The following is a 12,302-nucleotide window of genomic DNA, read 5'->3' as shown; positions in this document are numbered from 1 at the left end:
AGGATTCGTCGGGGAAAGCACCAAAATTATAGCGTAGAAACAAGCAAGCAGGAATGAGCCGTACGTCTATCTGTTGTAACATCATGAGTATAAACTAGTAAATGCATGGAGCGGGAACACAGTCAATAGACAATTACAACTTCAATTACAAATTCAACCACTAATTTTCAACCGGGAATATTATAGTGATGTGAATGTAATGTATCAACACTAGCTGTACATGTCATGACATATTGTAACGGATTGACTCTATATTATACACTCACCTTCATCTGCATGTGTGCACATCTCTAGTAGTCTTCATCTCCACTGAAGCAGGGAACAATAAACATCGATAAATAGATAACATTGATAAATAGAGATGATCCTATAGAGGTTGGCCGGGGCCTTGATTCACTACACATTGTATGCCAGGCGCAAACAAATCTGAGCTAGTATAAAAGCTTATACATTAATGAGTAGCTCACCTTGTGATTTCCACATGGTAATTTTCTTTCTTCTGTTCATATCAATCATTATGGTCGATCGTGATGAGGCCCTGTGGGTTGGCCAGGGAATCTCGCTGTGTGTGTGTGAGGGTATAATTATTATGATATTGAAGTTAGGGCTGACATTTTGTAACGATAATCAAGAGTACTCATAACTATATCTACTCTTGCTATAATACTGTGTGTGTGTGGGGGGGGCACAAGGCTTTAGCAGGCAGCCTATAGCGAATACTCACAATCTCATGGCTAAAGGCAATGGTATCACCAGGTTATAAAAAATACAACTCGGCTATTCTCAGACTAATCAAACTTTATCTGTTATTATTCATTCCGCGTCGGCGGAATGCTTTACTTTTGCACTATACTACTGGATTCTATTATCCTGCCTCTGATATGAAGTATGATGATTACATACTTGAGCTGGGAATTATTGGAGCACCTTCTTCCACTGTACCTACGTGTGCATGTGTAGGGGGTGGGTGGTAGTGGATGGGTAAATTTGGGGGAGATGATTAAATATAAAGGAGGCGTCCTGTCGTGGGTGGTCAAAGTATTGCTAGGAAAAAGTATAGCTTACTGCACTATTATAGAGAAAAGTAATCGGGACAGTAATTTCTATAGCTGTTCCTCCACTGTATTGTGCAGGCACACGTGTGTAGGGGGAAATCAGTGCATCAGATACTATCTAGCAAGGTGCTGATATCAGTAGAATATCTTCAAAAAGAGCAATCACATCATTTGCACTGACTCAAAGCAACAAGCATAGGCACCTCTAATTTTTACGCCCAACAAAGTGAGAATTATTCAATACTACATTTTCATAATTAACCAAAGCAAAATAACCTACATGCACATGATAATTAATGGCTACCTTGTACAAACTTGAGGACCTCCTGGTACTTGTCTTTGGCTTGCATGTGTGTCTCGGATTAAGTCAATCAAGGGACTGGGTGAGAATGTGCCACCTTCATAATCCTAATGGCTGCCAGATGCTCGGATGTTTGGGGCTGGGAACACGACTCTCGTTGCCCGCTGTGTGAGGGGTGGTGGGGTGTGTGTGCATGCATGAGAGCAGGTGGAGTGTGCGTGTCCAGTGAGGCTTGTTAGAATGGGAAAAGAAAGGGATACAATAAGTCAGTGCATCAGATACTATCTAGCAAGGTGTTGATATCAGTAGAATACCTTCAAACAGAGCGATCACATCATTTGCACTAATGAGGTATCATTAAATTCATACAGTGTCATGCCGTACCATGCACATTCTGTACCTATTAATAAGAGTGCTGCGTCCATAACAGCATGCTCCGTTCAGCATGATTGCTATAAGAACTATCCGGGGTGTTTCTTTGCACCTGAGAATATCGTGACTGGGACAGTCCACAAACGATTATACATACCTGTATGTAATTAGTAATAGTCAGTTATTGCACTTCATTATTGTTTGTGGCACTGTAACTATAAGGCAGACTTTGACATAATTATATTGAGGCCGTATAAACATGGCAAAGGTGATCTTATCTAAAGCTCTATAAACACACGTGAGTTATCTAAAGTGTCTCTTGCAGCCTGGTCTAGCGCAGGGGAATAGTTTAACACATATATTTTCCTTAGCTGCTGCACGACCGATAGCAACCAGGTCGAGGACACCTCTTATTGGGAAAGTAGTCTCTAAACACACTTAAAGGGCATAGATGAAGATATAAACAATTGTAGCTGCCATTTTTAAGACATTTCAGAACTGAAGATCTTTTCTTGGGCAGAAACATAAATAAAACTGTACCTACCTTAGCGTGGCATATTCCAGCTTGATGGTGATGTTTCAGTCTGCACACAAACAAAACACATAATTATAGCATCACAGAAGTGTCCAGCATGTATATACTGCAATAGACTTTTATGCCTGCAACCATTAGGCCATGCATGTGCAGCAGCTGTACAGTATAGACCCACGCCACTAATTCAGGCACATAACTGCATGATGTACTACGCTACTACTCCTGATGCAACCAATTACAGGCCTCTATAAGGAATGGTATCAAAAGTCTTTGAATGCAAGTGGTCTAGACAGCACTGATTTCAGTGCAATGGTAGATATTCCGCTATTCTATACCTGAACTCCTGAGATAGCTTTGACCAGAGTGGACTTGCCGTGAGCTATACATGCCCAACAGTACCAAGTGAGCATCGGAGTAGCAAAGAATTAGCTCTTATGGTTGCATGCCTGGCGACTGATGACTTCAGATACAGTGTAGCTACATTCTGCATTAATGAGCAACAACAAAAGATAATCATTGTGAGCGGGGGAGGGGGAGCGAGTGTAGCTTCCGAACACAGGGCATAATTATCATACTTCTTTGAAACCCTTTATTAAGCACCACTTGGACATTAATATACAATAGCACTATAAGTATATAGCGGGTTATTACTCATGCATGCACGAGGGATGTACACTGAGCTAATACTATACTCGAGCCCTATAGGGCAAGATTGTGTTAGCAGTACAGCACAAGGGCGTACGTAAAAACCTACTTATTGCTGATCGGTGTAATAATTTCAGGTCAAATTCAAGAATCATGGATCATTATCTTATGGACCAATCAGATTACATGCAGGATTCTACTCGACTGCATTGGGATTTGCAGTGGCAGATCCAGTGCAGGGCACAAGGGGCATGTGCCCCCCCTTTCTGGCTCACGAAGTGGGTGTGGCTTAGAGCAGCAATCAATTATTGAATAGCAGACGATATCTAGTGTAGACTTTTGAAGCTGAAGAGCAAGGTTTCATCCATTTCTGCTATCTCTTGCTACTATGTATGTCATACTGTCATCAATCAATACGTGATCAGAAAAGTTACACTGGTTGGGCTTAAAAAAAAACTGTTGACCTAGTAAAAATTTTTCTTTAAACTGCCCCCCCCTTTTCAAAATTCCTGGATCCGCCCCTGATTTGCCACGCATCAATGCATTACAAAAGCAATGCAAGCTAATAGGGTGGTGGGTGCATGGTGCTTTAGGGGGATGCATGGTTTGCATCCGGGTAATATCAATATCAATGACCACATCCAGGGTGATGCCCATAATTATTACCCTGAATTTACAACAGTAGTACACTTTGATGTCTGACCACAATGATACTGTACACAGTCTCGAAAACTTCCAAACTATTTTTGGGAGGTGTTTTATTACGAAGAAGTACAGCAAGTTCATTAAATTTCCAGATTGACATCAGGTTATTAGAAGCCTCAGAAAACTCATACAAACACATATACACTCATACACACCATTTCCCGGTCCCATACGTATATATACACCATCATGGACTGGTGACAAGGGCGTGACGTAAAAACCTACTTATTACAAGATGGTACAGGCCAACCAAACCTCTACCTGTGATAATCTAACCCTCTCAAGCGACTCACTAAAGTCTCAAGATTTTATAAGAGCTTCAACCTCTGAGATTCTGCTTGACATGATGCGATGATGGATGGACCTTGGATGTTGATGATATATAGACAGAGGTAACAAAGAAAGTCAAGAAAGTAGAGGCCCTCTCGTTTCCGGTTTGACTTTTCTCTAATTGAACGCTAGATCTAGGTCAATCCTCAAAACTATGCACAGATTGCAGTCAAGTCAAAACTACAATCAAATGAAGATCTATATTGAATGTCAAGGGAAGCAGAAGTGCTACTATATACATGCATAATCTATGTAGGCCTACATGTAGGTTTATATTTGTCCTCTCTCTGTCATAATTATTATAAATGTACAATGACGACTGTGTCACTGTGGTCCATTGCACTGTATACTGCATGAAGCAGAAGACCTATTAAACCATTACTACACCGCCCCCCCCCCACACACACGCACATCCCATAGAGAGTGGACGAGTCGAGTGCCTACTAGATCTACCAGGAGCAAGTGAGACAGGCCAAGCAGATCATGACACCCTTCATGCACTCTAGATCAGGAGGCTCAAGTCACAAGTATTGAGTCAGCTCCCCGCCAAGGTGTCCAATACAGAGCATTTTCATCTGGCGGAGACTCAGTGGACGTTGTACAGAGGCGTGGTGGAGAGGTTACTCAGGGCCGACATGGTGAGTGCAGGGGAATCATGTGCGGAATGCATGCATGTGTGGCATTGTGACTATAGTTTGTATTGTGGGTTAGTCGTAAGAGAGGAAGTGGGTGTGGTTTGATTTGCAGAGATTGCTTCCTTTTTCTGGCACAATCCTTTACACATTGTGTTGTCCTCAATATTGTAGCAGATCGTTGTATAAATTTACCTGCAAGTCTTAAGAAAAACCGTATAGCCGGCAGGGGCAGATCCAAAAATTTTGGAAGGGGGGGCAATTCAACATTTTTTTAATGACCATTAGTGTAGCTGTTTTAGTCTATCTCACAAGAGCTTGTTCCTCCGTCCTATTTTTTCAAGCTGTATATACTTAGCTATATATATATGATTGGCTCAATGAGGCCATAAGCATGCATAGATATTCTAGCTGCTCTAAAACTTTTCCGAGGTTGTGCGGTCGCTTTTTTCGACAATCCTAATCAAACTATTGAGTCAGCATATTAAAATACCACAGGAAAGAGCAACGTACTGATCGATCAAGGCGCATGACTGATGTCCAGGTATCTACAGCATGTGCATAGCTCAAACATAGTGTGTATCCGACTAGAAAAACATTTGCAATGTGAAAAATTGCTAGGATTGGCCAGGGGAACCACAAAAAAGCGTGGAAACAAGAAATCCGACGAGAGCATAACTCGAATCCGTTACAACGTCAATCACATGTACTGGTTGTTTTCCCGGCCAATAATTATAATATAAATACGCAATTTTTACTGGTGGGGATGACCAATCCTTTTACATTTTGGAATGTGCGGGCATATAATCATGATGATTTGTGATGAATTGATGTTCCTAATACATGCAGTGTTGAGCACAGGTACACATGCACAGTCCATCCATGCGTAGTAACATGCACGGACCGTACTGCATGGTGACCTGCATGGAATGATGTGGTGGATGGAAGCTGGTAGATGGATCTGGAACACAGTCTATAATTATACTATGTATTGTACATGTTCATGACGTTGTAACGGATTGGAGTTATGCTCTCGTCGGATTTCTTGTTTCCACGCTTTTTTGTGGTTCCCCTGGCCAATCCTAGCAATTTTTCACATTGCAAATGTTTTTCTAGTCGGATTCCCTTTCTTTTTCAATACAAGTGGAACGTCAAGAGGCAGTACAGAAGTTCAAGAAGAGAAGACAGGACTAATCAGATATCTTCTCAAATATCTCTGGACTAATAGTAATATTGCTTGATATGTTGAATTTGTGAATCAGTATTAAATGACAGCCATTTTAAGAGCATGATATATAGCCAGTGCATATAGCATGCTTGTCAGAGAAAGGGAGCTAGAGCTGAACAGTGTGAAGAAAAGCAACACCCCAGGCTCTGGAAAAGCACTGCACTGATTTTAGGAGCATGGTTTCTTAGCCACGCCTATCTATTATTTGGCCACAACGCAATTGCTGAGTCATTAAAGATGGCGGAATTGTCTAGGTAAGAGAAATAGAGACTGAGAGGTCATCTGCCTCGTGGAAGCAATCGCAAATCTGAAGAAGCGCTTTGTAATCCAGGTTGTAGTCGTTTGGAAACCCTGTGCAGAATGTCCTGGAGAGGGCTGTAGAGTAAATGCTGGGCAAAAAACTTACTCACTCACTTACTTACTTACTTAGTCAGTCAGACAAAGAGCGGTGAAACGTCGAAATAGTGCAATTTTTAAAATGACAATATTCATACATTTTAAACGTTCATGGATTATGAAATGAGAGATACAAAGAAAGAAAAGGCTAAATAAACTATCTGTCCATTCAGTTTTGTGATGTGGCCTTTCCCTGCAGAGATAGAACAGTTTGAACATGAGTCAAAATAAGTGAAATATTGCTAAACACGGGCAAACCCACTGCCAATCCTATGTAAAACCTACTGGTTTTACTAATAGTATTACAGTGATTTTTTAAGCTTTATTAGTTGCCATGCCACCTCAAACTGAGACCGATAGTTCTAGAAGGAACTGGCCCATTCTGTCACTTCTATCCAAGGCGGCTATGCCTAGGAAAGGGTTAAGCATGTACCGCAAATATTTATACCCACAATTTTTATATTCCATGCATGTAACAATGTATTGATTAGCTAGAACTATATATACTAAACGTTAGCACATAGATAGTAGAGGAAGGGGATTGGAAACGAGATCACGTGAACACAATTTCATGGACTGTCCATGCATGTTAGACGGAAGCATAGCAGAATGGCCGGAAGTAGACAGGAAGTATATAGATCTGTGTTGCTGGGTATGGTTGCAGCCTCCTCTGTGGGCCCTCCTGCTAGTGAAGACATATCAAGGAAGTAGGACTCTGAGCTATGTGTGTGTGCAGGCTTTTAGTTTTGACATTTTTTTTAGTTACTCTTGAAATGTGTCCATACTATAATAATCATAAATCATTCAATATAAAATATCCATGACAACTCATCATTCTATGAACTGTAGACAAGCCATGACATTGTAAAGATACATGTATTATGAACGATATGAGTCAGAATGTGTTGTCAGAGTCCGAGTCTTCTGCGTTTGTGTAACGGTTCGTGAACAATTTTTTGACAGAACTTACCTGATCAACTATAGACTTATAGTAGTGTAGAAGGTAGAAGAGTGATGCTTCCACAAATCTTTTAAGGCCAGGATTTCCATCACAAAAGTTCAGGGAATCAATGGATCTCAATCGAAATAGCACAGGACGCTGGTGAAGGTAACTTAGGTTGAAAGAACTGGAGTGATGAGTTGAGAGAGGGATCTAAGGGTATATTCAGAACGTACTGACAAGGTCCAAATGAGCTGGCAATGAACACACAAAGTGGCGATGACATCGACTTTGGCAGCTTGACAATGGTGAGCAGGTTCTTGACAGCAAGAGTTCAACACTGCCTTAGCAACCAAGAAGTGGAGAGATTCAAGAGTTGCTGGTCGACTCAGGTAAAGGCTCATGGGACTATAGAGGGATATCTGCTGCTTCTTGCTTTTCTTTTGCTGAAAAAATGCAATTTTTGACTTCCCATACCCATTATTTACAATCACACCTGTGTGGGAAAAGAGCAACTGTTACATGACATTTTCACACTTTTTCATTGAGGAAAAATTCTTCTTTCGAGTTAGTACAGCTATTATGTAATAGATATTCTCATATAATTATATAGAAGGAAAGCTTAAAGAATCAGACTAAAACTTTCAATTGTGAACAGTCAGATCAGGACACCCCGCATAAAGAAAGCACCCCATTCGACCTATTTCACAACACTGGAGAACAACAAAAAGCTTACATATCAAAAAAGGGGCTATGCTCAAGTCAAGGAAACAGCCAATGTGCTTACTAGCTTCTAAAACTGTATCAGAAACTAGATTCTCCCCAAACAGTGCTAAAAACAGGTGAATGGTGAGTCATAGCTAACTTGTAGCTCATCTTTTTACTTAAAACGCTCAAAATATTGTTAATAAATATACTGACATTAAAGCTCTTAGATAGTCGTTTCTTACCTTTAGAACCGAGTAAAACTCTGAAAAATCTTGTGCCCGCTCAAAATTAGTCAATTCGCGGTCTAACGCGGATAGACCTCAGCTCTCAATGTATGTTCTATTGCGCACGTGATCTCGTTTCCAATCCCCTTCCTCTACTCGATGGTTAGCATTAGATAATAATTATACGGTATGATGTAATGAGGTGTTCGGGGCATGTTCTAGTTATCGTGCACCTCTTAATAATTATTTACTGGGTGCACTGCTCGCATAGTTGAAGTAATTTACCTATGTATATAGCTGATTTTTTCGTTTTTGTTTTTGTAATTCGTACAACAATAATATTAATTATTGTAGTGTAATTCAAAGTGTTTCGAGGGAGAGGGTCTGCGAGTCCATTGTGCTCATTACTGAGGCCGCCATTTCCACGCTGTACTGCGACTGACAGCCTTTGCAGTAAGTAATGGGAGGACTAAATTTGATGATTATACAATTAATGACGATGTTTAGGAACTGGTAGATTAATTAATTCTATTAATCTATCCCACATACTTGGTATTAACAAAGCAACGTATTTAATTTCTGCCAAATTAATTTTATTTCTACGCTGTAATGCTAAATAAAATAAAAATTAGTCACTAGCTATACAAAAGTACATTTTCTGTCTGTACAATCTCCTCCTACCACCATCAGTTTGTTCCCATGGAGGGCAGCAGTGTGGCATACTGATCGAGGTGTTGACATTTGACTGATGACAGTCCATGATGTCTCATTGTACTGATATATGTCCTTAGTTATATCTCTATTAGAGTCCACCCCACCCACTGCCAGCAGGTGACCATTGATGGTAGCAAGAGTGGAATGTGTAACTGGCAAAGGGGTAATCTTCTCCCATATAGCTGAGCTTGGCTGGGACTGAGTTAGTTGTCTTAATGAGCATTTGTACACGGAATACTGCTCTTGCTCATCATTAAAACGTGGGTGTATGTACACATAGTCTCCACAGATCGTTGTTGATGGTTGATAGGTTGGCACAGGTAGTGAGCTAACAATAGACCATCGCATATTAGCATTGTTTAATATTTCGACAGTATTTAAACTTTTTAAATCACAATATCCCCCAGCCGCTACAAGTGTGTTGTTAGCGTACACAGCTCCAGGTCCCCACCGTCCGGTTGGTATAGGAGGGAAGTGTTCGACCCATTTGTTGTTAATGTAGCTGTAGAGTTTGTTACTATAGCCGCGTTGTGTCCCTGACCGTCCCCCCACAGTTGTGATCTTATCATCAACACAGACAATAGTGAAGTCCTTGTTAGGGCAAGGTGGTAACTTGTGCCACTGATTGTTGCTGAATTCATAAACAGTTGTAGATCCAAATGAATTAAAGTATGCCTTGTTTCCAGTCACGGCTGATGATCCATACCCAATATCCACATGTACCTCAGGTAGTGACTGTATTGTAACAGGTTTCATTAGTGTAGCTTGTTCATCTTGCAGTGCAACTTGGTGCATTCGAGTCGATAGGTCGTGAATTTCCTCGTTCTTACTTGCCAACGTTTGTCTCAGTTGAGATACTTCTCTGTCTCGTTGATCGATGACTTGTCGGAGGGCAAAAGTATTCTCCTTACTTGATTGCAACTCTTGGTTGAGTTTCCTCAGCTGTTTTTCTCTGGCTTCAGCCTCATGTTGAAGGGTTGCTTGGAGGGTTTGAATTTCATTCGCTTGTGTATGTAATTGTTTATAGCTTTTTGTTAATGTCTCTTGATGTGTTTGTAGCTGCATGTCTTTTTGTGCAATTTGCTCATTCTTTTCTCTCATCACCATTTCATTTTCTATTATAAGGTGGTGATTTGCTTGTAGTTGTTCAGTAATTTGTTCATCTTTCTCTCTAATCACCTGGTCCAGGTCTTGTTGGGAGCCTTCTTGGTACTGTGGTGTCCTCTTGAGAGCATCTAGTATTTGGCAAAGCTGCTGGGAAGATGGTCGTTCAGCATCTTTATCTTTGAGGCAATGATGAGCAATCGGCAGCAGAGGATGGGTGGGCTCAATCAGGCTGATGTGGGCTTGTCTTCTCTCTATCTCAGGCACTGCAACTTTGGCTTGAATTGCTTGGTTCGGAAATCGTGGATCAAACAGTTCTCTCATTTCATATGAATCTGTTGGCTTTGGAAATTGTCGAGTTGTAGTCTGAACTAGAAGCACACCAAATGAGAAGGTATCTAGTTTCTCTGTGTACACTGGTGGTTCATTTAGTGCCTCGGGAGACATGAAGGCTGGTGTTCCCGGGCATGTGGTCATTGTGGCTAGTCGGGTGGCGTTTATGTCCCTGAATTTGGACATTCCGAAATCGGTGACTTTGGCTCGATTGCCTGCAATGAGTAGGACATTGTTGCTGGAGAGGTCGCGATGGATGATCCCATTGGAGTGGAGAAAGGCAAGTGCTTGAACTATGTTATAGGAGATGTTGACTTGGATGTGGTAGGGAATATCTCCAGGTGATGACTCCAGGAAGTGTGTCAGACTCTCGTCCATGAGCTCCATGAGAAGAACTGGTGCATTTGTGTCCGGATCGCGATAGGTCCCCAGGTACTGTACAATGTTGGGGTGGTTGACACGACTCAGAAACGCACACTCAGTTTCGAATCTTCTAAACGGGTGTCTATGTTCTTTGCCAGGATCTGGAACAGTCATTTGGAAGAGCACTGGATAGAGTAGCTTAGCAGCACAGAGTAGCTGGTCACACTTGGCTTTACACACTGCCCCGTAGGAGCCAGTACCAAGGGTAGCATTCTTGAAGAGTTGAACATTTCTGAATAAGTATTCTTGTTCATTGTCTTTTCTCTCGGCCATAGCTATATAGACTTGTTAGCTAACTATATATAGGTGTACAGTTTAAACCAGCCAGAAAAGCTAGGTGGGTGATTTTTACTTTTTACGTGCTTGTTGAGTGTGTTAGGCCATAGATATTATATCTATAGTTAGGCATTTGTCATTTGCAGAGTAGATATTCTAGCCGGATGTGCATCGTTAATATCTATGGTTTCAAAACCATAATTTAGTGACCGTTACCTAGCAAACTATACGCAAATGAATATAAATTATGGTTTTGAAGGTTGGTGGTGTCAGTAGGTTAGTGCAATGAGTCCAATGGTCTAGTTTTTGTTTGTATTGAATACCAGATACTGAGCACCTACATGTGATCCAAGGATGGACGTGATAGTAGACTTTTGCAAGGCCACGGGAAGATATGAGTCCGACTTTAATTGAGCTCTTTACAGTAAAAAGTGTGTGCATGTGCGTGCGTGTGCGTGCCTGTTGACTGACTTTGAATGATGTCCTGTTTGTGCAGTTGAGTAAATAGACATGACCTGCTGCCTGTGCAAGAATAAGCAGGGAGTTTGTGCTGTTACAGTGTTGTGTAATTTACTCCAGTATATTGAATACCGTACTGGTGGTGGCGTATCATCTTCCACATGCTCGTAACTTCTCCAAAGGAGGGAGAGACTAAACAAAAAACAACTCTACAACACATCTCACTCCTGGGAGCTGGAGGCCAATGCTCTGGGACTCACCAGCAATACAGCTTAGCATCAGGTAATAATAATTATTATTGTGTGTAGGAGAGCACGATTTGTTACATACTCTCACAAATATATATTTCCCATACCCAATTCGGCAAAACTGCTTCTCAATTTCACTATGTGATGTAACGTTAATAGCATGTACATGTAAACACATGCACTATACAGTTGTCGCATTGTTGGGCAACTAATTTCACGGTGATGTCAATATATCAATCTATGATGTCAGAACACGCAGTGGTGGAGGTGAAGCAAAGCTCTCAAAGAGTACCAAACAGACGCCTCCCAAACGCACACCAGCCTTTCCGCAAAGTGAGTGGAACCAACTAAGCCACCTCACTGATATTTCAGGTCCGCATTTGGCAGCCGCATTTGGCAGCTATATCTCGATTATCGATTTGTTGTGCTTTCCATTTCGAAACATGCATATACATTGGTACAACTGTTTTGCTCACTACAGCTATTAAGAAATTTTCTATACTAGACTCCTTCGACCTTGCGTAATTTGTGGGATTAGCAGTTATCAGCTAATAGAGTTAAAAGTGTTAAGCAAATGCGTTGGATTGATTTCTCTACCATCTGAAAAGACTCTGCACGATTATACTCATGGATAAAAGCAGGTGTTGGTTTTTCGGCAGAAGTAGATGCATGCA

The 12,302-nt window shown here is 41.2% G+C and overlaps 1 protein-coding gene and 1 long non-coding RNA gene across 2 annotated transcripts in view; both read right to left on the bottom strand.

The window, feature by feature from the left end:
- LOC135350503 (uncharacterized) overlaps nucleotides 1-4,039 on the bottom strand; it is a 74,539-nt gene extending 70,500 nt beyond the window's left edge. The window contains exons 1-8 of the long non-coding RNA XR_010399169.1: nucleotides 3,907-4,039; nucleotides 2,599-2,747; nucleotides 2,273-2,312; nucleotides 1,757-1,885; nucleotides 1,360-1,520; nucleotides 904-942; nucleotides 468-562; nucleotides 267-309 (exon numbers count right to left, since the gene is read on the bottom strand). This is a non-coding gene — a long non-coding RNA (uncharacterized LOC135350503). The remainder of the gene's footprint in view (nucleotides 1-266; nucleotides 310-467; nucleotides 563-903; nucleotides 943-1,359; nucleotides 1,521-1,756; nucleotides 1,886-2,272; nucleotides 2,313-2,598; nucleotides 2,748-3,906) is intronic.
- Nucleotides 4,040-8,620: 4,581 nt separating this feature from the next.
- Nucleotides 8,621-11,019, bottom strand: LOC135350479 (probable serine/threonine-protein kinase kinX). Its single transcript, XM_064549284.1, has one exon. The coding sequence runs from the start codon at nucleotides 10,916-10,918 to the stop codon at nucleotides 8,711-8,713; it is 2,208 nt and encodes a 735-aa protein (XP_064405354.1). The 5' UTR covers nucleotides 10,919-11,019; the 3' UTR covers nucleotides 8,621-8,710.
- Nucleotides 11,020-12,302: the final 1,283 nt, after the last annotated feature.

Source organism: Halichondria panicea, chromosome 16 (genome assembly GCF_963675165.1).
Source record: "Halichondria panicea chromosome 16, odHalPani1.1, whole genome shotgun sequence".
NCBI classification, from domain to species: Eukaryota; Metazoa; Porifera; class Demospongiae; order Suberitida; family Halichondriidae; genus Halichondria; species Halichondria panicea.
Note: the sequence above shows the minus strand (reverse complement) of the source record. Positions and strands in the feature narration are given on the sequence as shown.